The following is a 22,840-nucleotide window of genomic DNA, read 5'->3' on the forward strand; positions in this document are numbered from 1 at the left end:
ATCCAAGCTATAGACAAGACAAATATTACGGAAAAAGAAAAAATTGGGAACCACTGATATATATTTCATTCGATATCTCTCAGTAACGGCATCATTATACAGAGCTTAATAGCAATAAAATGGAATAAAAGGGAAAATTCAGTCTGGAATGGAAAAATGGAATATATTCCGATTCATAGAGATACCGTCCGAATACAAATACCTATAGCATCGTCTTCGGATATATACTGAGATTAATTTATCCACTGTTACATTCCTAGTTACTGCTCTGAAAGACTTATTTACTTCTCTCCCGTATGATGGCTTCTCAATTTATTTTACAGCGTATTTTCACTTTAGCAAAAAAAAAAATAGCTGAATGGCTTGTTTCCTTCACTTTTTCTCGGGGGAAAAAAGATCTTTTCAGAAATCTCGATATTTTGCTTCAATTTAATCTGTGGAAATAAGAAAAAAAAATGGGTCCGTTACAAAAGAAAGCTTCTTCTCTGGGAAGAAGAAGCTGAAAGAAAAGATTATCGGAATTTGTGGCCGATTCCAAGATTTCGTTCTTTTTTCTCTCTCTTACGGTCCTGTTTCTCGGATTCGCACATCAATTTTTATTACCGTCTCGTAGGAAACAACTTTGTTTTTTTTATTATTCCTTCACTTCTATGTTTCCGTCTGGATCTAAAGAATCTTGATGTTTTAAGGATGTTTTCTGGAAACCGCGGAATAAGGATCTTTTATCACGAAAACGCGTAAAACTGGATGTAAAGTGAAATATTAATATTTAAAATGAAGAAGAGATATTGGAATCAGATTTATATAATCACTCTTATCCTTTAGATAAGGTAGAAATTTTTTACCTCATTTTATATTGCTCATTTTTATTCAGAAAACTGGTAACGGATTTCGCTAGTTTTTGTTGGATTTTATCACCAGCTGATAAGGGGTTTTTTAACGACTATTTTTTTGTTATAATTTTAATACTGAAATTCCAATAAAATGGGTATTATGTAAAGTATAATGCCGCATAGTTTTCACGATTTCACGATAATTGTTATTAGGAATCTCGTGCACCGGCTGGAATGTCTCGGAATAAATTTTTTGTGCAATTAAACATGGCCCGAACGCTGTATCATACGAAGACTAGTGCTGATCCATCCTTCATATTGTCTATCGAAAACAAATACAAAATCAGAGGCCACAACAGCCAAATTGCCCAAAAAAGTGGCTGAAAAAAGAGTAAGGTAAAAAAAAATAAGAAAAATCAATTTAAAAATTAAATCCAGCAAAAACTCACTTGACGGTCACCCTTGTCTTACGCCCCCAAATGGAAATATCCTGGCAAAAGCCTATTTAAATAATGTATTTCTGACTCCTGCGCTTAACGGTCACCCTCAGATAACTTACACGGACACCATTTTCATCATTCGTTCTACTGGACTAAAATCCCTGTACGGACACCGATAGTTGTAAGTTTGGTTCAAATTATGTACACTAGATGACAGCACAAGTTACAGTATTTGGTCCAACTTTATGGCTATTGTTGAATGAAATTTTGAAGTTAATGTTTTGGCAACTCTGGTGAGAGTTTTCTGGCTTTGCTCGCGCATTGTACATGATTTCACACTGTTTAAAATAGCCAGGTCTAGTAATCGTCACTCTATCACTAATTCTTAATTGGCGTGGTGCGGTCATTTTGACCGCACGTATTCTTCATCTTGTCACCCCTTGAGGAAGAAATACATCCGGTGCATCTTGTTATCAGTACCTATCAAGCTAGTTGTTCACACGTGTTTGACAAATTTGTGATGTTTTTCTTCCCTCTATATCATTTTGATCAAAGTTTCCTCACCACTTGCGTAATGACATATTGGAAGAGCGCCACTTTTTTTGGTGAAACATCAGATATCCGAGGTGAGCATGAGGATAGTGTTATTAGTGAATTGAACGCAAGATCTGTGTGATTAGCATGTCATGGTGGTGCTTGCAAGTACTGTGTTACCGGCTTAGAATAATACGAGAAGTTTGGTGCTTGTGAAAAAAAATAGTGTAAATATTATTTTAATTTGTAAATTTTATTTTCTGAGTATGTTTCAATCATATCTGTTAATTTTTTAATCATGAAAATTGCGATCAAAAAATTTAATAAGTAATTTTAAAAAATTTCATAAGCCATGTATCACTACATTTTTTTTGAATGTGTGTTAATAAAAGAAAATTATTGGGAAAATAGTTAAAGAAATTTGAAAAAATTATTTATTGAATTAATTGACGGATGAATGGAGTCATCTAAAAAACCTAGTGCTTCTATAAAAATTTCTTTTGTTGATTTTTACAATGCCCACGACGACAGTTACGTACAGAATTTTCACAACGCCAGAGTTAAGGGCTAAGAAAAGAGATCCCGAAGAGAAAACATTGCTGTCATCGAAAACAGTGAAAGACGTAAAACGGGAGTTCGTGCTCTTGCAAATGAATTCAATGTCGTTTCGAGATAGATATGTTCCGTTTTGAAGCAAGAGGAACATCGGCAAGAAGAAAGGCTGGAAAAAAAAGGAAATGAAGCTTAAAAAAAATAAATTATAAATAAATTCGGAATTATTAAAAAAATAAAAATAATTCTCTAAAGTCAAAAGAACTTGCCATAGACGCAGTTATGCACGATTGGTTTGTTTCAGCAAGGAGAAACAATTTGTTTCCGACCCGATTCTACAAACTTATATCTCCCCCGTTCTTTTCTACGCCGCTGAAATCTGGGATCCTTACACCTCTAGTAATATAGACCAACTCTAATCAATCCAAAATAAATCCACCCGATTCGTTCACGACTGCTGGTCATCTTTCGTTTCCGTGTCCGAACTCAAAAACGATCTCCTCCCTCTCTCTACTCTTCGTTCCATTTCTTGATTAACATTATTATATAAAACTTTCCATGGTCAATTCAAAACATAGATACTTTCCCAACCATCCTTTCCCAACTTCGAGGCGCAAATGCGAGCCGATCGCCCCATTAAAAATTCCTATGCCACAGAGAGCAACAGGCCTACAACGATAAATTATTCAATCATTACACTTCACTCATAGCTAGAAAAGCTGGTGGCAAATATCAGCACTGCACGTAACAAGCATTACACAGAATCAAACTTCACGTCCGGTTTCAGTACACGCACGTTCCAACATGTACCAATTCGTTAGACGTTCCGCAAAGGAATATGGACGAGGTGCATGTGTGGTTTAGTAGCCAAACCATCCTACATCTCTCGAAGACTCAACCATTCCCTTAATATAAAACCTATTTTTGCTTCCACTTACTGCTTTAAATAAAGCTTTTTTCCTCATACCATTGGGGAATGGAACAAATTCCCACACTGATGTACGCACCAGTCCCTCGTTAGCGGCCTCGATGGGCCAAACAGAGCTCAGAAGCAAAATAAAATAATGAAATGCACTGGAGCCAAATTGGACCCAAAAGGGAGCTCCCGAAATCTAGGTTTCTTATGAAGCTTAACTTGTGACACTAATATTTTAATGTTTTATCGGGATTTCTGATAACAATAACAGAATGATAACTGCATCCGAAAAGTCTTGTTTGCAAGCAAGGTGACTGTACATCCCGTTTGGTCGAACGGGACGTATGGTAAACGGGTATTGTTTAAACGGGACAACTCTGTTTTTTTATTTCCCATATATTTTTTTGTTCTAAAAAACGGGACATTTTTTACCCTTTGAGATAAAATCCCGCATTTCGTAAATCAGCCATAGTGAGGCGTTAAAATGAAACAGTCTAATGTATATCACGAATTACGAAATGTACAATACTGTACGTTTCATAGATCCCTTGAGAAAATTACTCGGAAAAAAAATTTAGAATCTGGTCAACTGAAAGAAACTGATCAAAAACTGAAGAAAAGGGTTTTTTTTAATCATACATTTATTTGCCTTCGTTTTTGGAAGGCCATTACAAAAGCAAAAGCCATTGGTTTATATGACAAATTATAGTTTTTACAACCTATTTCATTGTTTTGCGTTTCATGCATACTTTTACCTTTTGACATGACAAGAGCAAGTCTTGTATTAATTTTATATGGACATTTGTTTTGGCGCAGCTTGACCTAGATGGTACTTGTGCCAATAAAACCAAAATCCAATCCAATTACAAAAGCTACTCCACACGTACATGAATCACAGCGAATCTCTGGACTGATTACAACGTTAAGTACGGGAATGTTTGACAACGGGGAAGGGGGGGGGGGGAAGAAAACACCTTCTATCCTCCTACGTAGTCTTGCAGTCTTCTAATGATAACTTTACGGGGGAAAAATAACTTTAGCTGAACCTTAGCTTCAGAATGCGCAAAAAATACGTTCAAAGAAAAAAAAGATAACATTATCCGAAGTCCAAATAATAAAAAAACAGTTGTTTTACATATTCCTATGATATTGGTCCGTTTTGTTCTTTTCAAAGATGACAATAATACCCGATTGATAACATCATCTGCGATTCTAATAATCGACGTCGACTGTATCACTAAATGCGGGAAACATCATCATTGTCTCTATGGGCGAAATTTTTGTTCCAGAGGATTTTATCCGAACAAGCGGGGTATTAGTTTCTCCGTTACCCGATTAAGCGGGAGGCCATCTGTATTTGTTAAAGTAGAAACAAACACTTTGGAAAAATCAATGGTAATAACAATTTATCCTTAAAAGAATTTTTGTTTTGTTTCTAATTAGCCGTGGCATTAATTATATAAGCAAATGTGCATTCGGTTCTCATAATTTTACAGAAAATTCATCCGTATATCCCTTGGTATAGATAGAATCGTTTTGATTAGAGCAATAGATGTCTTTTCTTGTTTCACTGTCGTAACCAATCAGACAACAAGATTTAAAAAAAAAAAACCTATGACATCTACAGAAGCTGCAGCGTCAATTGCACGATTCCTGTGGACGGTTATACCCACCAGTGAGCAATAACAAACGAATTGTTTTCTTTTATCAGATCACGGCGTGATATCCTAGGAAATAATTCTGTTTGATCTTCCGCTCATTATAATTATTCACCCGAAACAGCAATCCCATCTAAAAGACAGTCAAAACATAGACATTGCGACGATGAACAACAGTGATGTAAATTTGAGAGCTAATTGGAAATGGCAGATGCGTAATGTCTTCCAGGAAATGTTTCAAGAAAACTCATGATCAAAAAAAATGGTTCGCATGAAATCATTCTCCGCTTAACCGGTCAAAAAAACCTCTTTAGCGATTTCGGAAAATAGTGTGTCGTTCTTTTCTTAGAACGAAGTTTTTTCCATTACGTAGATCGAAATTCCTCAGATCTGATATCTTTATGCTGATTGGAAAGTTAAGACACCGGCGTGGAACTTCTTGGATCTCTCAACACTCTCCTGTGGGAATCAAATATAGTTGTTCTCTAGCTAGTCACGTCTTGACGATTTCTCATTACATAACATTATGGGACCTTGTTAGGCTTAACGAAGGCTCATATATTATGAAACTCAGTAGCTAAAGCTCCCAAGTTTTTCTCTAAAGCTACAAACTCTGATAAGCCTAGAAAAAAATATGCGTAAATGGTTTTCGCAATGTATGACAAGAGTGATAATGACGCTTCACGTTGTTATTTCCGCGGCCAATGTTGTTAAAAGTTACTTTAGTGGGGGGGGGGGGGTTCATTACTATGTAATGGTTATTTTATAAAAGAAAATGACACCTCAATTATCTAATGAAGGTTTATTGTAAATGCATGTATACAGGGTGTCCTCTAAGTGCTAGCACGACATTTATCACATCAACCATCCGACGTAGAGGTATGACTACAATTTGGAAAATGCTCAACAGGCATTCAAAAATTACCCTGTACCAGTTTGGAGAAAGAAAATACATTGTGTAACAAAATAAAAATATATAAATTTTCATACGTCCCCCCTGTGCTCTAACTTCCAATTAGAAAGTTGCCTCTCTCTCTCTCTCTCTCTCTCTCTCTCTCTCTCTCTCTTACTCCTGATGTCAACAAAAAAATTACGTTTCTAAGTGCAATATTCACAGAGATATTCAAATTCGAAAAACGGAGTAAATTTATAAAAACAGCCGGATAAGACGGTTTTTCCGGGTGTTAACCACATCGAAAAAAAAATCTGAGACTTTGCACGTTGCTGTGCAAAAAACGGGCTCTTTTATCAGCGGTACCCAGGATACAAGGCGTACCGGAAAGTACTTTTGGTGCGGTCTCTGGGCTTCCAGAGTGTTTCCGTTCGCAGCATCAGGCATGAAATGCAATGTCGATCTTTTTACTCATCCCGTCTGCAATTCAAAATAGAAATGACGATTAAGTGACAAAACCAGAGCTCTATGCATTAAATTTACAGGGACGTCCGACGGTTAACCACCTGCGTTACGACAATGCTGTGCGACGAAAATTACGCGTTTAGATGTGTTCTATCACTCCTTAAAGTTTTACCCATTCTTAATCACCCTGTATACATGCAACGTGCCTGGTTATGTGTTAAGTTTCAGAAATTTTGAGTCATATTGTTGAATGACAAGGGAGAAAATTCTTGCTTGGAATAGTTAATGGTCAGTTTCAGTGGAAAAAATCATTTCAATAAATGTTGTAAACTGTGACCTAACAGAGGAGAATGTGACACCGAGAAGAAATGCATAAAATACGGCGAAATTTAAAACACGGATAAAGCCACATGATTTTTTTAACTGCTGTTGAATCAACACCAAAGAGGTCATTCAAGTACTACGTCAGCATCGATGGGGATTTCCTTTTTGCTGAATTTTGATGACAAGGGGAGGGGGGGGGGTTTGGATGATGCTTACGTTCTCAACCACCCTTTATGAAGATATGAAATATTCTTATTACAGCATTCTGAACTGTGGTTTGTGGGCACAATCCTCCTAGAATTTCTAAACGTTTCGTGGATCCTTCAACTGATCTAGAAATGTGTTTGGGCCGCTTAAGCACTCTCGAACTGTGCCACGCATCATTCAAGTGATCCGTAATTATGCCGCGGATCACTTAAGTAATCTGGGAATGTGCGGGGGGGGGGGGTAACTTCAGTGATGTAGAGCCGCACTGGGGGTGACCTGTCACTCAAGGGATTTCTAAATGTGCCACGGATCGCTTAAGTGTTCTGGAACTGTGTCGTGGGTCACTTAAGTGATCTGTGAATGCCACAGGCCTACTTGTGTAATTTGAAAATGTGCCACGGGCCTCCTAAACGCTCTGGAATCGTTCCACCGGTCACCTAAGCAATCTGTAAATGTGTCGCTTAATTCATTTTTACAAAATTAGGTTTGAGGCCAGCAGGCCGCATCAGGTAATCCCACCGGGCCAAATTTGGTCCACGGGCCAAGAGGATTTATCATTGTATGGTAGAGGGTGGGTCACAATGAATTTCTTAAGAGGAAATTCTTAGCCTTCCCGAATAGCATTGAAATTAACAGAAAAATTGACTATAATAACATATAAATAAAGGTATTTTCTTTCGAAATTTTGATTTTTTTTTTAAATATTTTTTCATTAAAAAAAATTGTTTTTGATCGTTTGGGGGAGGTAGGAGCCCCCCCCCCCCCATGTGCACCTTTCCCGCGTACAGTCTCTGGTCCCACCAATATGTGATAGGAGGTAGGTGGACAGAGATGACGAAATTTTTCTGACAAGGGGGGGGGGGGCAGAGGGTCAGAATTTCGCTGACTTTTGCTGACAAGGCAGGAGGTCAAAAATAGCTGAAAAATTGCTGACGTAAGACTTGAACGGCCCCAAAGAGATTGTCGACTCGGGATTGCCACCATCATCAATAGCAGATTTCTCGTGATACGAATAATGTGATTATGACAATGATAATTTTGAGAGGGAGAGGCAATGACACTATATTCAGAGACCCTTTTAATATTGTTACATACAGGATGTCCCACAAAGGACTCCCTAACTTTTAAAATGAAATAACTCGGGAACGTCTGAAAGTCGTAAAAATATGATACAGAAGTTTCAACATTAGTTACAAATTTTGTCGACATAGAGAGCTGTATGCTGTCATCTCAGTTTCGATTCCAAGAAATAGGCTGACAACTGTACTTTGCATGCAATCGCATCACAACAGATTCAAAAATGTGCATCTTTCGCAGCACAGAGAGGGCGCAAACAAAAAATGAAAGTTTCAGTCACTCTCTGTAGTGCCTCATCGGAAATGAAATGGACGCACATACCTCACAGATCAAATCTTTTGAAGCTCGGCCAGTGTTACAGGATTGTTCCGGAAAACAGTGTTCACTTTGTCTCACAGAAAGTACCACCCCCCCCCCACTAATAGTATATTTATAAATAAATAATTAAAAGACCATTTGTTAAAGTAGCCTACAGGCGAAAACAGTCATCAGAAAATTGTAAAATTTTGTGGAGGAGTTATGAAGTTATGGGAATTTGTTTCAGGAGGAAAAAAATTAGTTGCACACGTCGCCCTTCGAAAAGGTTCAATGAATGTTAAAACCTCCGGAGTATGATAACAAAATTGGAAACCACAGGATCGTTGGCTGTTCGTCCTGGAAAAAGAAAACCCGTTTCTATAGACGCAGTACAGGAGGTTTCGCTTCAGGTAGAAGAGCTTCAAATTCTTGTGTTATCATTAGCGTTGTCAGGCGTTTAGCACAGGTGTTGGATAGGCCACGTTCAACTGTCTATAACATCATGCGGAATATCCTCCGATATTATCCGTACAAACTTTCACTTGTGCAGCGGTTGCTTCCACGTGATTATGACGCTCGACTCCTGTTATTGCAGTTTCTAGCTTGGATGGTGCAGTCAATACTCACATCTGCCGAATTTGGGAACCAGAAAATCTGCACGCTATCTTAGAGGTTCCGTTGCATTCATGGTGTGGATTTACTGCACCATTTATTCTCGGTCCCTACTTCTATGAGGAGTTACGTTCTACAGGTCCAGTGGCATATTCGATCACCGGGAAGGGATATGCATTGCTGTTGCAGAACGAAATTGTTCCGGCTCCGCAAGCACGTCACTGCCTTGCAGACACAATCTTTATACAAGACGGAGCTCCCCCACACATTGTAGTGTGCATTAAGACTGTTCTTAAAACACATTTTACAGGAAAACGTGTCATCAGCCGGCACTTTCCCCTAATCTATGACCTCCCCGATCCCCGGACCTTAATCCATGCGATTTTGGCTTTAGGAGCATTTGAAACGTCTGATAAGTCATGACAATCCAAGAACTTTACCTGACCTTAAAGGAAGCATTTCACGCCACGTGCTGAACATTTCCCCGCACACACTTCGGTCAGTTGTGGAATATGCCATCTTGCAATTTCACATGGTATCTGAAAATGATGGCCATCACGTGGAGCATGTTTTGTTTCAGTAACAATTGTAAACGTGTGCCTAAATGTGTCATTTCTAATAAAACGCCCCCTGGTGGCAACTACTTTTTTTCTACAAAACAAATTCCCATCACTTCATGAAGTCCTCCACAAAATTTCACTATTTTCTGATGACTGGTTTCGCCTGTAGGCTACATTAAAATAGAATTTTTTAATTATGGACACCCTGTAGATGAACGTCTTGACCATAATTTCCCAAACTTTTTTGTTCTATCGCCCCTTTTCTTCAGAGAATTTTTTTTCCCTCATCGCCCCCACCAACTCAAGCGAACCCATAGGATCCTATGCTATACCCGTAGCTTCTATCGCTCCCCTCGCCCACCGGGACCTTTCCATCGCACACCAGGGAGCAATATTGTTCATTTTGAGAAACACTGCCCTTCGACCATAAACTAAGAGACTTCATATAAAACTCATTAGACAAAGTACGTACTCCTTCTAACTGCCGGTAAGAGATTTGATTGCATTTTGCCCGAGGCAATCTTCAAACGCACAGTTGAATTATTTCAGTGATCCTATCAGCAATTTCTAGCAGAAGTCTGGGGGTAAATTCGAAACAAACGAAGTTGGCGTAATACTAACTCAACGAGTGACAAAATTGCCTATTTCTTTAGTGAACCCAATATGTAAACGTTTATACTCTCTCCCTTTCACTGTGAAAATGATCGTCACTTTTATAACATATTTGTTTGTCAGTTATTGCGCATTCTATCATAATGATACATTGAGACATTTTCGGTCATTATACATTTATAATTATCTTCAGTTGCAAGAGAGATATTCCCGTAACTATCGGACCACTTAAATTATCTTCAGACGCGAATAAGATTTTTAAAAGTATCTGCGAAATTTGTCACGTTATAGGTGTGACGCTGAAGTTGCAAAATTTCCTGAAGCTATAACGAAAACTTGCCACGAAAAATTGTAAAACTATTACGAAGTAAACAGTAAATTCAATTGTCATCTGAACAATCAATGATTCTTAACTCATCCAGCAGTTTGCTTAGTCATTTGATACAAGTTCTCTTCAAATGAGATAGTTACAATAAAATATTTCTTCTCTTTTCCATAGAAAAACTCTGATACACAGTTTATAATTCATTTACACAAACTTTACTCACCAATAAATGAAATCTTAATTTTATTGTTGTGAAAGTGAACAATCAGTGTTTCAAAGTAACTTCCTTTCTTGCGACAGTAAAATGATAGTTAACTAGTACAATTCAAAAAAATATCTCAGCGAATATTAGAAACTTTCGGTTTTTTTTCCCGAGGGGATGCAGGGCAACAGCTTTCTAGCAGAAAGTTAGAGAAAAGGGGGACCGTATAAAAATTTATATTTTCTTTCATTTTGTTACACACCATATTTTCACTCTCAAAACTGCTACAGGGAAATTTTTGAACGCATGTTGAGCATTTTTTTAAATTGAAACTATACCTCTACGACGGACGTGGTTGACGCCCCATTAGCAGTTACAGGACAACCTGTATGTGCTAATGGGGCGTCAACCGTCAAAAAAACGCAAGTTTCTAAGTGTAATATTCGCTGGGATTTTTTTTTGTGAATTGTACTAGTTAACTATCGTTTTACTGTCGGAAGAAAGGAAGTTACTTTGAAACACTGATTGTTCACTTTCACAACAACCTCCTTTTGTATCTCAATGTGGTGCCATCTTTCTTTTATGAAGATTTAAAGATCTTCCTATAATATATATTATATTGTATAGTCTATATATAGCATAGTTTCCCAACCTTTTTTGTCCCATCGCCCCCCTTTTCATAAATCTTTTTCTCCCAGCGCCCCCCAACGCAATCTAACCCATAGAGTCTTATGCCATACCCGTAGCTTCTACCGCCCCCTGGAACATTCCATCTCCCCCAAGAGGGCGTTAACGCCCACGTTGGGAATTACTGGTCTATAGGAAGGATTTTTTTCCCCTCGCAGAATATTATACACTGAACCGTGCATGCGACTCGTAACCATTCTTCTGGTTGTTAACCAACAGCGGTATTTGAAAATATTTTAGGAGGTCCCTGAGCTTGAAGGCTTTTGGAACCAATTAACTCATTACTTTTAAATTGCTATGTACTAAAAATTAATATGAAAAGTGCTCCGTGGCGTTCATGGTGTGGGTGAAAGGGGTCCATGGAACACAAAAGGTCAAGAGACTTTGCACTACCACCCGAGAAATCTCGACCAAGATAACAACTAAAAAATGAAATACCACCTGGCAGTCCAGTGGTTAGGGACTTGAGCTAGCTTCTGGATGAGCAGGTCTGGGTTCGAATCCCGGTTCGCGCACGAATGTCTACTGACATTAACAAATTACCTGGACAAGTCTTACGCATCACTTGGGAATACGTGAGGGGATCACGTTATTTATTATTCAATTATCAAATAACTTTTATGATAGCTTGTAGCACAATAGTTAGGCTCAGGTTATAGTAGACCGAAGAGATAAGCGGTACAAGAGTTCCGACCAGGAAGAAAAAAAATTCATAGGGGTGGGGAAAGAGACATGCGCATAGTAAAAGATAAACGAGATAAAGATAATAGACGGAGTGGTTGTGAAATGTAATGGTGTGGTGATGATGGCCCCTACGCAGAAGAGGGAGAGAAAAAAACGCTCCAATCAGCAGATAGAGAAAATCAGCACCAAGAGGTGAAAACAAACCGAATTGTTCCAGTCGCGCACCTCGTTGAGTGGCCTCTTTCTCTTTTTTATCTAGCTGCTCGAGTATGTGAGATGTGTAGCACAAAACAATACAATTATTTCCGTCGCTAGTTTCTATTATGGACTCCCGTACCTTGGGACTACCACCCGTAATATGCGTTCGGCCTTACAGATAGGCAGGGATTGCACCATAAAAATTAGGAGATTCTTTTACAAAGCTTGAAGGAAAAAAAAACGAACAAGCCTATTGGTTGCATTCTCGAATATAATCGGTACTCTTATTAATTGCATTTTTCAAGTTTTATCAAAGAGATTTTACAAAAATTACACAGTGTAATGCCGGGATTACACTATAAAAGTTTGATAAAAGATTTTTTATAAAACTTGAAAAATTTAACCAATAGAAGCGTCAGTTGCATTCGGACAAATGCAACCGGTGATCTTATTGGTTGAATTTTTCACGTTTCATCAAAGAACTTTTACAAAACTTTTATAGTGTGATCTCAGCCTAATGCCGGTCACAGAGAGAAATACAAATTTTACATCAAAGAAGTACACCAAAGCTACCACTTGCATGATAAATTCAAAAAAGTATTAATTCTTAAGATACAAAAATGACTAAAAATACCAATTTCAAATTACCACTAAAATTACGCCTTAAAGGTTTTGCATACAACGACATTTGCACTGAACACCGAACGTCGATCGTCTAACATTTACATATGCTAAAATATATGTAAGTATATCAAAATAAATGAATAGCTTCCGTATGTCCTGGTTTTCCGTGAATACATTTTATACAGTTAAAAAGAGAAAGAAAATATAATCGCATTCTCTTCTCTCCGAGAATTGTGTATTTACACGCGCGAAACTGAATACACTTACAATGATTAAAAGTGGAGTTTCAAGACTTTATCACTGTATATTAAACTGAAGAATCATGGGGTTTTCCTCGAGATAATTCTAACGTAGTCTTTCAAGTCATAAAGCGGCTGAATTTTAATGGGGTTGAGTGTAATTATTCTTCTGGATCATGACATTTGGCATTTTGGATGCAAAAATATCCGTCGTCTCTTGCTAGGGCTTTTGCACTTACGACTTTAATTTTTTCTGCATTATCTCTGTTATCTTGCCGTAAAGAAAAAATTAAACCAATCAGAGAATAATAAATGCGTCCGTTCCGGGTTGCAATCATTTGAGGTATAATCTCCAGTATTTTTTTTGAATGCACGATGTATAGATTAAATATACAGGGTGTCCTGTAAGCGCTAATGCGGACTTTATTTCGTGAACCGTCCATTACAGATGTATACCGTCGAATCCCGTTTTATTGAATACTGTTATAGCGAAAACCTCGTTTTAACGAACATTTTCTAATTCCGCAGATAATTTTACATACGGACAATTTAAAAACCTGGAATTTTTTTTATAACGAAATTTCGTTATAACGAAGTGATTTCTCCGGTCTCTTCTCTCCGTTTTTTGTAACGGGATTCGACTGTAATTATAATTTTTTTTTTTAAATGTTCAAAATGCGTTAAAACAATATTTACCTTGTACCAGTTTTGCGAGTGAAAATACAGTGTGTCACAAAATAAAAAAAAAATCTAAATTTTTAAACGTTCCCCCCCCCCCGTAATCAAACTTCCAATTAGAAAGTTTTTGTCCAGTCTCTTCTGAGCTCAGTAACCGAAACCTAATGTTTTTAAGCGTGACATTCGCTGAGATATTCGAATTCAAAAATCGGAGAAAAGATAAAAAACAAAAGAACAAAAAAAAGCAACAAAAACTAACGAACAATGCTTCTTTCCCCCATTTATGTTTTTTTTCAATTTTTAAATTCGAATATCTCACTTGAAAACATAAGGCTTTTATTGTTTGGTTCAGAAGAGACAGGGCAAAAACTAATTGAAAATTTTTGATTACGGTGGGGACGTATAAATATGTGCATATTTTATTTTGTGACACACTGTATTTCCACTCTCAAACTGGTACAGGGTGATTTTTTGAACCAATTTAGAGTATTTTTTTTAATTAAGACCATACCTCTATAACGAACGGTTGATGAGGTAAAGGCCGTATTAGCACCGAAAAATCTCCGCACCTAGGAAATGTTCATGCGGGTCCTAGCACTTGAATATTTTTGGTGGTTTCCCCGATACCTACAAGTTTATTTTACTCGATTTTCAGTCTATAAACTTAAAAAATGAAATTTTATACTTCAGAAATGACTAATCTAAGGTTTATGAAAGTTATTTTATAAAACTTGAAAAAAAGCAACTAATAAATTTATCGGTTGCATTAGAGCAAATGCAACCGATAAATTTATTAGTTGCTTTTTTTTTAATAATTGTTATAACATTTTTATAGTGTAATCCGGCCGGGATTATACTATAAAGTTTTATAAAAGAACTTTTATGAAAGTTGAAAAATTCAACCAATAGGCGCATCGGTTGCATTCAAGAAAATGTAACCGGTGCACACACACACACACACGCACACACATTTTGCATTCAAAAAATTCAACCAATAAGATAATATTGGTTGAATTTTTCACGTTTTATCAAAGAGCTTTTACAAAACTTTTATAGTGTAATCCCGGCCTAAGGCTGGTATTACACTATAAAACTTGAAAAATGTAACCAATAAACACATCTGTTACATTCGAGCGAACTTAACTGATCGGCCTATCGGTTGCATTTTTCAAGTTTTATAAACTAACTTTTATAAAACTTTTATACTGTAATCCCGGCCTAAGACAGAATTGTGATGTGAATATTTCTAAGCACAGACATTTTGAACACCCCTCCCATTTTTTTCTACTTGCAAATTCTTTGATATCTCCTGAATTTTTTTTTTAGGAACATATTAGTTTTGGATGTTTTTGGATTGGATTTTTCGAACATTGGATGTTTTTGGAATTTTTCTTTCATATTTTTCCGGAAAGACAGATTTGTTTTCAAAATGTTTTGAAAATATTTGAAGACATTTTCTCCCATCGACTACTTGTGAGGATCGGAATTAAGACATCTTTATTCCCATATTCTATGTGGCTCTAGATTGAACCACCAAATAATGCCTCTAGGCTGCCTATGGCCACTGTATATCCATCACCACGCATTCAAAACTACCGCAGATTAATGTTCAGGGATCCTTAAGCGTTTGGGTTCTATGGTCTCTTTGTACCAATCATATGAAGTCCCCAGACCCCTGTGCAAATTGCAAATAAAAGAAAGCCACAAATAATATTTAGTATATAGCAATCGGCTGTTGTGTGGGCGGTGTCATGCTGGACTCTCATCTTGACGATCCACGTTCGAACCTCGTTGGGAGCACAGTAGTGGTCGGCCGAAATTGGTTTTGTGCGGTTTCCCAACTTGAGTCAGTCTTTTATTTGAAAAAGTCTCCCGGCACAGAGTAAGCAGAACTTCAGCATGATATGTTTTTTTTTAATTTAAGGGGGGGGGGGGAAATCCAAGCATTTACTTTCTCTAGTTCGAAATATTGAAGACAGATGGCAGCACCAGCTGGGACACGAAACAAACTCAAGTCTGGCAACATAAATCGTTTGAAATTTTTGAGATTGAACGATCGCACAACCTCTCGGCTAAGATGTATTTTTAGACGGGCATTTGTAGAAAATGTTTTTCATAAAATACTCAAAACATATTTTTCAAATATCTATACAATATATATTTTTAAAACATTTTTTTTTTTTAATGTATGAAGTATTATACAGTGAAACCCCTCTTTTACGGACACTCACGGGACAAAACAAATTGCCCGTAAAAGTCGGGTGACCGTATCACAGGGATATTCCTGTATTAATTCTGTGGTGTTTGGTCAGAACATGATAACTCCAAAATCACATTTTTTGAGATATAAGCATTTCCATTGGCATTCAAAAATCAAAAATAACGCATACACACAAATACAAATGGAAATATCATACACACCAGCATGTTGTTTAGCTAAAAATATCATGTATTAGCTGTTTGTGGTGTTTGGTCAGAACATGATATCTCCAAAAAATGGCTTCTTGATCTAAAGATAAATCTTGTTAATTATAACTAATTAGAAGTGAGATAAATGCACACGTGCATTTGTGCATTTATCTCACTTCTAATTAAGGAAGACTTACTTTGCCAAAAAATGTCAAAAGCAAGTAGAGTTGTTAATTACAGCCAAAAGCATTGCCAAAGCAAGAGAAGTTGCCAATGACAGCCAAAAAAACATCACCAAAGGTTGCCAGTTACAGCGAAACAACTTCAAAAGCAAGTATAATTCTTAATTACAGCCAGAAAAGTCGTCAAAGGCAAGTAGATTTGTCAATTACAGCCAAAAAATTGTCAAAGGCAAGTAGAGTTGTCAATTACAGCCAAAAAATTGTCAAAGGCAAGTGCAGTTGTCAATTACAGATAAAAAACTGTCAAAGGCAAGTAGAGTTGCCAATTGCAGCCAAAAAATTGTCAAAGGCAAGTAGAGTTGTCAATGACATTCAAAAAATTGTCATGGAAATTAATCTCGATTCTTGATTTCGAAAATTTCCATAAAACTCGCTGAAAATAACAGAAAAAACGGGATATATTATAAGCAAGTTGAGACGACCAAAATTGTACAAGAATGTCTAGTGAAAATACAGGTCATATGGTCACCCTATATAAACAATTTTATGGCCAGCGAGTGGCAAAAACACTGCATATCTGTGGCCCGCGGACTCAAAATGGTGTTCACCCCTGATTTATGGCATTTACCAATACTGACGATTGTGCGCTAATAACTAGTAAATGCTATAAATTCCCATTGTATGAACAAAATCTATCAAACTTACAAAAACGGTCAGCGATTACGCATAGCCACCGGATTAATCATCACCGCAACTTATACAGTCGACGTTAGATATAACGACTCCTCTTTATTCCGCCAAAAACGGTCGTTATATTGGGGGGGGGGTCGTTACATCGAAAGGAAAACATACATCATAGTCGTTATATTAAAAATTTTTGGACTTATCCTACGGGGTCGTTGTAATGGAATGTTCGCTACAATGTGGGGTCGTTATAACGACCGTCGATTGTTTCTATTACCTCATTATTCAATTTTGAAAAAATCTTTAACGAATGTGAATAAAAATACATCAGGAACCGAATTGGAATTCCATCAGAAATTATAATAACTGCTGGATTGTTTGTAATGCAGGGAAATTCCAATATAACAATACTCTGTGGACCAAGAAAAAATATCGTTGTAGTGGGATCAACGTTATATTGAGAGGCAGCATTATCATTACGCTCCACCAAATTTATGCCGTTTTTGATACGTCTTATAAAGTGGAGTTTTTAATAGCACCAGAAAATTCACTAATAAGTATTTGTTCTAAACAAAATTTAAAATTTATTAGTTAATTAATAAAATTCAGTTAGATGTTTTGCCACTGTAAAAAATCTTTGGTACCGTTGTGATGAGCTTTTGTATACACAGTCGAATCCCATTTTAACGAATACCGTTATAGCGAAAAAATTGGTTTAACGAACACTTTTCTAATTCACCAGATAAGTTTATATATAGGAACAATCCAAAAACCTTAAATTCCTTGATAACGAAGTCATTTCTCCGGTCTCTTGGAGTTCGTTATAACAGGATTCAACTGTATCGCCTAGAAGCGATAACTTCATTAACACCCTCGGTGATCAAGGGGGTGCAAAATACGGATGTTATTAGATTCTTGAAAGAAAAATAATTACAAAAATATATTGAATGTGTTTTTGAGGGAGATGAAATATCATTGTAATAGTTTCAAAATATCTTCAAAAAATATCGTCATAGTGGGATTTATCATAATGATACCATGATTTATTGTAATGATACCGTTTTATCGGGAGGAGTTGAACATTTTAGGATATAGGAGATTACAAACTAGATTCGAAAAATATCGCTGTAGTGGGATTTATCGTTATATCGAGTATTCCTGTAACAAGGTTTCACTGTGCATAACTCCTGAGAAGCTCTACTCAATTCTTTTTGATAAGCAATTTTTTATGCTCTAGGAGAATTTATGTATTCATAAGATACTTATATTTTCATACTCATAAAGCAACTTACCTCTAAGTTCATTATAACTGTGATTCTTCAATAAACAATCTAATTCATTGTTCACTTCAGTATCCATATTAAAATCCATATCAGCTGTATTATCCGGAGACAAAATCATATCGATTTCGTCGCTGGTATTTGACATTTTACTAGGAATTAAACACTGTCGCTATTACAATCAATGTTGTGTTAAACACCTATTGTCCTTCATTGAATCAGCCAAGTTTGTGGATAGCACATTTCGAGGAATGTCAACGGTGGAGATAATTATTACAGTATTTTACACTGTTGAAATTTTTATGGGCGGTCTCAATAATGATATATCTTATCTTCACAGTATGAAATGGACTAAACAGAATGTTCCCGTTCGGAATTTTACACGCAACACTATAGAGCAAAAACCAAAGCGTCCTGTTGAAGATATTTCACTCGATTTCTGTCACCGTGAATACAGATGGTGGAGGGTAAAAAGCTCCTCAAAGAGAGAGAGAGATGCTTTTCTGAAAGGGCTGAACGGGTCGATAGGCTACTTTCCGTAAATTCCATTGGTCGAAAGCAGACTCTCGATGTGCCGTCTGGTGTTGGACGGGAAAATTTTCAAAGTCAACACTGAACAATCTACAGTTCAAGATATTCAAGTGATTTTCTTTTTCTTTTTTTTACCGAAGAAATGAATTGATAATATTTGCTTTGCGATATATATATAGCCTAGGGAACTCGTTGATGGAATATAGAGTAGGTACGTAAAACCTGAGAAAAGTATACCGTAGATGTACCGAGTTCTAAGTATTATCACTCGCTGTGTTATTCTTTATTCTAGATTTGGAATTGTTTTGTTTCTGAAGTAGTACAGGAGGAATTTGGGGAAAAAACTTGAGAGAATTACTTCTCTGAATCTATTTCGGTTGTTGTTTCTTTCTTAGGTTTATAAATGGAGGGGCAAAAGTGAAACTATCCGTATATATATATACTGAATATATATTATCCATAAAGGTGAGGAGTTAAATAATCTTGAGTGAAGGCAGTTCAATTTTTTTTGTTCAAACTCCGATACTACTTTTTTTTTCTATTTTGTTCCACCTTAAACACTTGCATTTTGTACGGAAACTACACGTCACCCTCTTGTGCGCAGGATCCTGTAGCGCCGTATGGCCTACAACACCCCGGATAAGAGAATTTCATAATTAGACGGAAAGGATGGGCAAAAATTATGATTACAAATAAAACAGCCGCAACAGGCAAATTGCCCAACGAAGTGGCTGACAAAAATGTCCATGAAGATGGCGGCATCGGTTGGGTTGGGTCCTGTGGTTTACGGGCCTGGGATGTCTGCCGGGCCCGGACATCTGGAGAGTTTTTCCATCGTGGCCCAGCCGCAAGGTAAACTGCTTCAGAGCGGGGGCCATGTTTGGCGTTAGTGTTTGTGGTCTCCGAAAATCGGAAGAATGACTTTAGGAGAACGCGGAGACCATTTTAAGATTTAAACCGAGCATTTCATTCCATTTTTTTTACCACCGCTGAACAATGTTCAGCAAACATAAGTCGTACGTCAATGAGAATTCTCAAATCTGTGATCCTAGTTGTATCGGGAAAATCTTTATCATTCAACTCGTAAGTGGAATGTGGGTTGACCAAAAATGTGTTTCCAACCAAAATAAGCTACCATGAATTTGTCAACGCTAAAACACGAACGAACGAATTACAAAATTGAATAACGCTACGAACTAATTTAAATTCATTAAATTATTATTAGTCACACGAGAACAACTAAATGTTAAAACCACATCAAATACAGTTTCAATCGACTTCAAACACCAACGCAAAACAAAAGGTTTTTTTTATTACACAGAAGCATCTGTGATAAGTTTACTAAGGGGAAAAAGCATATTATCAAATATGCAGATAGAGCATTGTGCAGAATATATTTGGAATGGTAGTTGCAGGCAGAAGGATATATTCTGATACTATAGGGTGGAGATGCAGTTTTCTAAAATATAGTTGTCATATAGTCATCACTAAACGTGAAAAATGTTTTGAAGACTTTAAATAGGGAACTGCACACATACGTTATAAAATAGAAAACCACAAGTAAAAGAGAATTATTGATGTATTTCCTTGCGAGAAATGATTTCAAATATGGAAGGACTGAATCACTTAGAATCAGTTTTACATACATGATTGGCAAAAAGTCCGTAGAAACTTTAAAAATGAGTAAAAATTAGAAAAATAACCGAAATACAAAACGGTTTGCACGGTTAGCATCGCTAGGTCACGGGGATTTTTTTAAGACAGGGAAAAACAGGGGGGAAAAACTCTTGGCGTCGTTGATAAATAAATGTCTTGTTAAAAGGAGGGAAGGTCGTGGTTCAAAAAATTTGGGAACCACTGTTGTATAAGATAAATGTTTATTTGGTGCTACCATCCAAGGCCATATATTACATAGCCCTAGATGCCATCTCTCTTCCTGATAGAAAGAGAGATATTGGCGAGATGTTTTTTAGGTAATGTGTTTTTGTGGTGTGTGGACCTGCCGATACACGTTATTCTATTCTTTTCAGATTTGTTTTCATTTCCTTTTCTGATAAATGAAAATAATTCATTTTCTTATTTAAGAATTTTAGGACTACGTGCGAGAGCACTTTTCTATAAAATGGTACTGGAGTAAATTTTAAACAACATTTTTTGATAGAAAGTGTCTCGAAATGATGAAAACAGTAACAGTTTTTATTTACTAAGAGGAAAGATGTATCTCGAAGAAGAAATACGAAAGAAATCTCGGGAAAAAAATCAAGGACGAAATCTAAACTAAAAGAATGGGGGGGGGGGGTGAAAAGGGAATTTTCCTATTTCTTTTTCGTTCCTCATAAAATTGTCACATAAAGTTTTTGTGTTGACGTCTTCTATTTGATCCTCAATTTTTTTATTTTTTTATTTTCATTTCGTATGGATCACCATCATGTTATGAAGAACACCATGTTTTTTCGTTCAAATTCTGTCGATATAAATTATTTTCTGAAAAAATATTGTTTTGAAAATATAAGATAAAGGTCTGAGTAAATTTCTCAAGAAACCAATGGGTATCGAAGAGAAAGCAATAGAAGATCGAACGTTTCGTTTTTTCTCATAATCACTTCTTTTAATTAAATAAATACTTTTCTTTGTGATAGGATATGGAACTGAAAGCTATGCGAGCTGAATAGCAAACTTGAAAGGAGAAATATCTGCACAAGAGAGAGAGAAAGTCATTTCCTTATTACTTCTCTTGATTTCGAAACCTTTTTCTTACATCAAGAAGGTTGGGATATCATGTAATTTAATTAAATAGTTGGAAACATGCCTCACTGCAGTGACCGACAGGCCCACAATACTATAAAAACACATTAATTCAAATTTAGAAACAAAAGTCACTAGATTCCGGGCAATATACGGTTTGCACCAAAAATCACACCATGAATTCGTATTTCATATGACAATTTAAAAAAAATTAGTTCCGAGTGTCGTCGATTTTCTCTCTCATTACATTCTTTCTACGAAGATCGCGGATTTCGAAACTTCATAAATTCCCATTACTTCATACATTGGGAGGAAGTTCTAATTTCAAATGTATCAAAAAAGAAAGTCAAAAAATGTTTGTCATGCAACGCTTAAAATTCGGCCATTGTGTTTTCGAAACAACCTGTATAAATGAATTTTATTGTAGTTGGTAATAAATATTTGACTTCTAAAAAAACCGAATCATCCTGTAAAAATTCTATGATTTCTTTTTCTACTTCTCGTGATGGACCGAAATCGGTTATGATTTTCGATCTGCCGATCGCCTCTCCTAATCTCACATAATAAGAGAAAACTCCGAAAGGAGTCACCGGTATGCCTAGCCGTTCACTCAGCCCACTCAGGAAAAAAGCCAAGAAATAAATCCAGCTCTCTTCTAAGGGCAAGCCCAAAACCTTCACGCACTGTCAAGCTAACGAACCCACTAGGTAGACACGGATCTAATTGGTAATAGACCTTTCATGGAAGAAGGAGTCCTTCTCACTCAGACATCACATACAAAGAATATGCGCCACACCATCCCCTTTTATAAGATCTGAATCCAAACCATCTATTGTTAAAGAGTGCTCATTGTTGACAGTTTAGGAACTTTTTTCAACAATGCGGGTACAGATTATTCTACCTGTTGAAATTGTCTCTTATTCTTAACAGTAAAGTTTTCGCAGATAATTCAATTAGGGGTTACCAGATGTCCTCATATATATGGGTTTTTTTTTTCTCCCCTTTGCCTTTACTTTCAGGGTTCCGGAATTAATTTACATTTTTTCTGTGTAGGAAGAAAAACTTGCCATAGGAAAAAAAATCAGCTTGTTTATTTGGTCTTCATTGCATACCTATTCACAGGCTCTGACCAATCACACACTAAATTCACAGAAAACGACGACATAAGTTGCGTCCATAATGGCAGGGCCGTAGTGAGAGGAGGGATCGGGGGTCCTAGAAATAGCAGTTTCTCTTCCCCCCCCCCGGAACAAATTTCTGACAAATGGTCTGCATATTCGACATGCTATACAACCTCATGGTACAGCTTGCTTCATTGCTTAAACAGACATGGAAGGAGAAAATCACATACATCATCAGAATACCATTTCTCGGCGAACAACAGCTGATGCCG

At 36.7% G+C, this 22,840-nt stretch overlaps 1 protein-coding gene across 2 annotated transcripts in view; it reads right to left on the bottom strand.

The window, feature by feature from the left end:
- LOC149088766 (corticotropin-releasing hormone receptor 2-like) overlaps nucleotides 1-18,615 on the bottom strand; it is a 125,415-nt gene extending 106,800 nt beyond the window's left edge. For both annotated transcript variants that reach the window (XM_089253088.1, XM_089253086.1), the window contains exon 1: nucleotides 18,184-18,615. In XM_089253088.1, the coding sequence (XP_089109214.1) occupies nucleotides 18,184-18,319 (136 nt within the window). In that variant the 5' untranslated portion in view covers nucleotides 18,320-18,615. The remainder of the gene's footprint in view (nucleotides 1-18,183) is intronic.
- Between the last annotated feature and the right edge of the window lie 4,225 nt (nucleotides 18,616-22,840).

Source organism: Pholcus phalangioides, unplaced genomic scaffold, assembly GCF_987345545.1.
Source record: "Pholcus phalangioides strain wild (caught in Gottingen) unplaced genomic scaffold, Ppha-v1.0 ptg000003l_1, whole genome shotgun sequence".
In the NCBI taxonomy this organism is placed as follows: Eukaryota; Metazoa; Arthropoda; class Arachnida; order Araneae; family Pholcidae; genus Pholcus; species Pholcus phalangioides.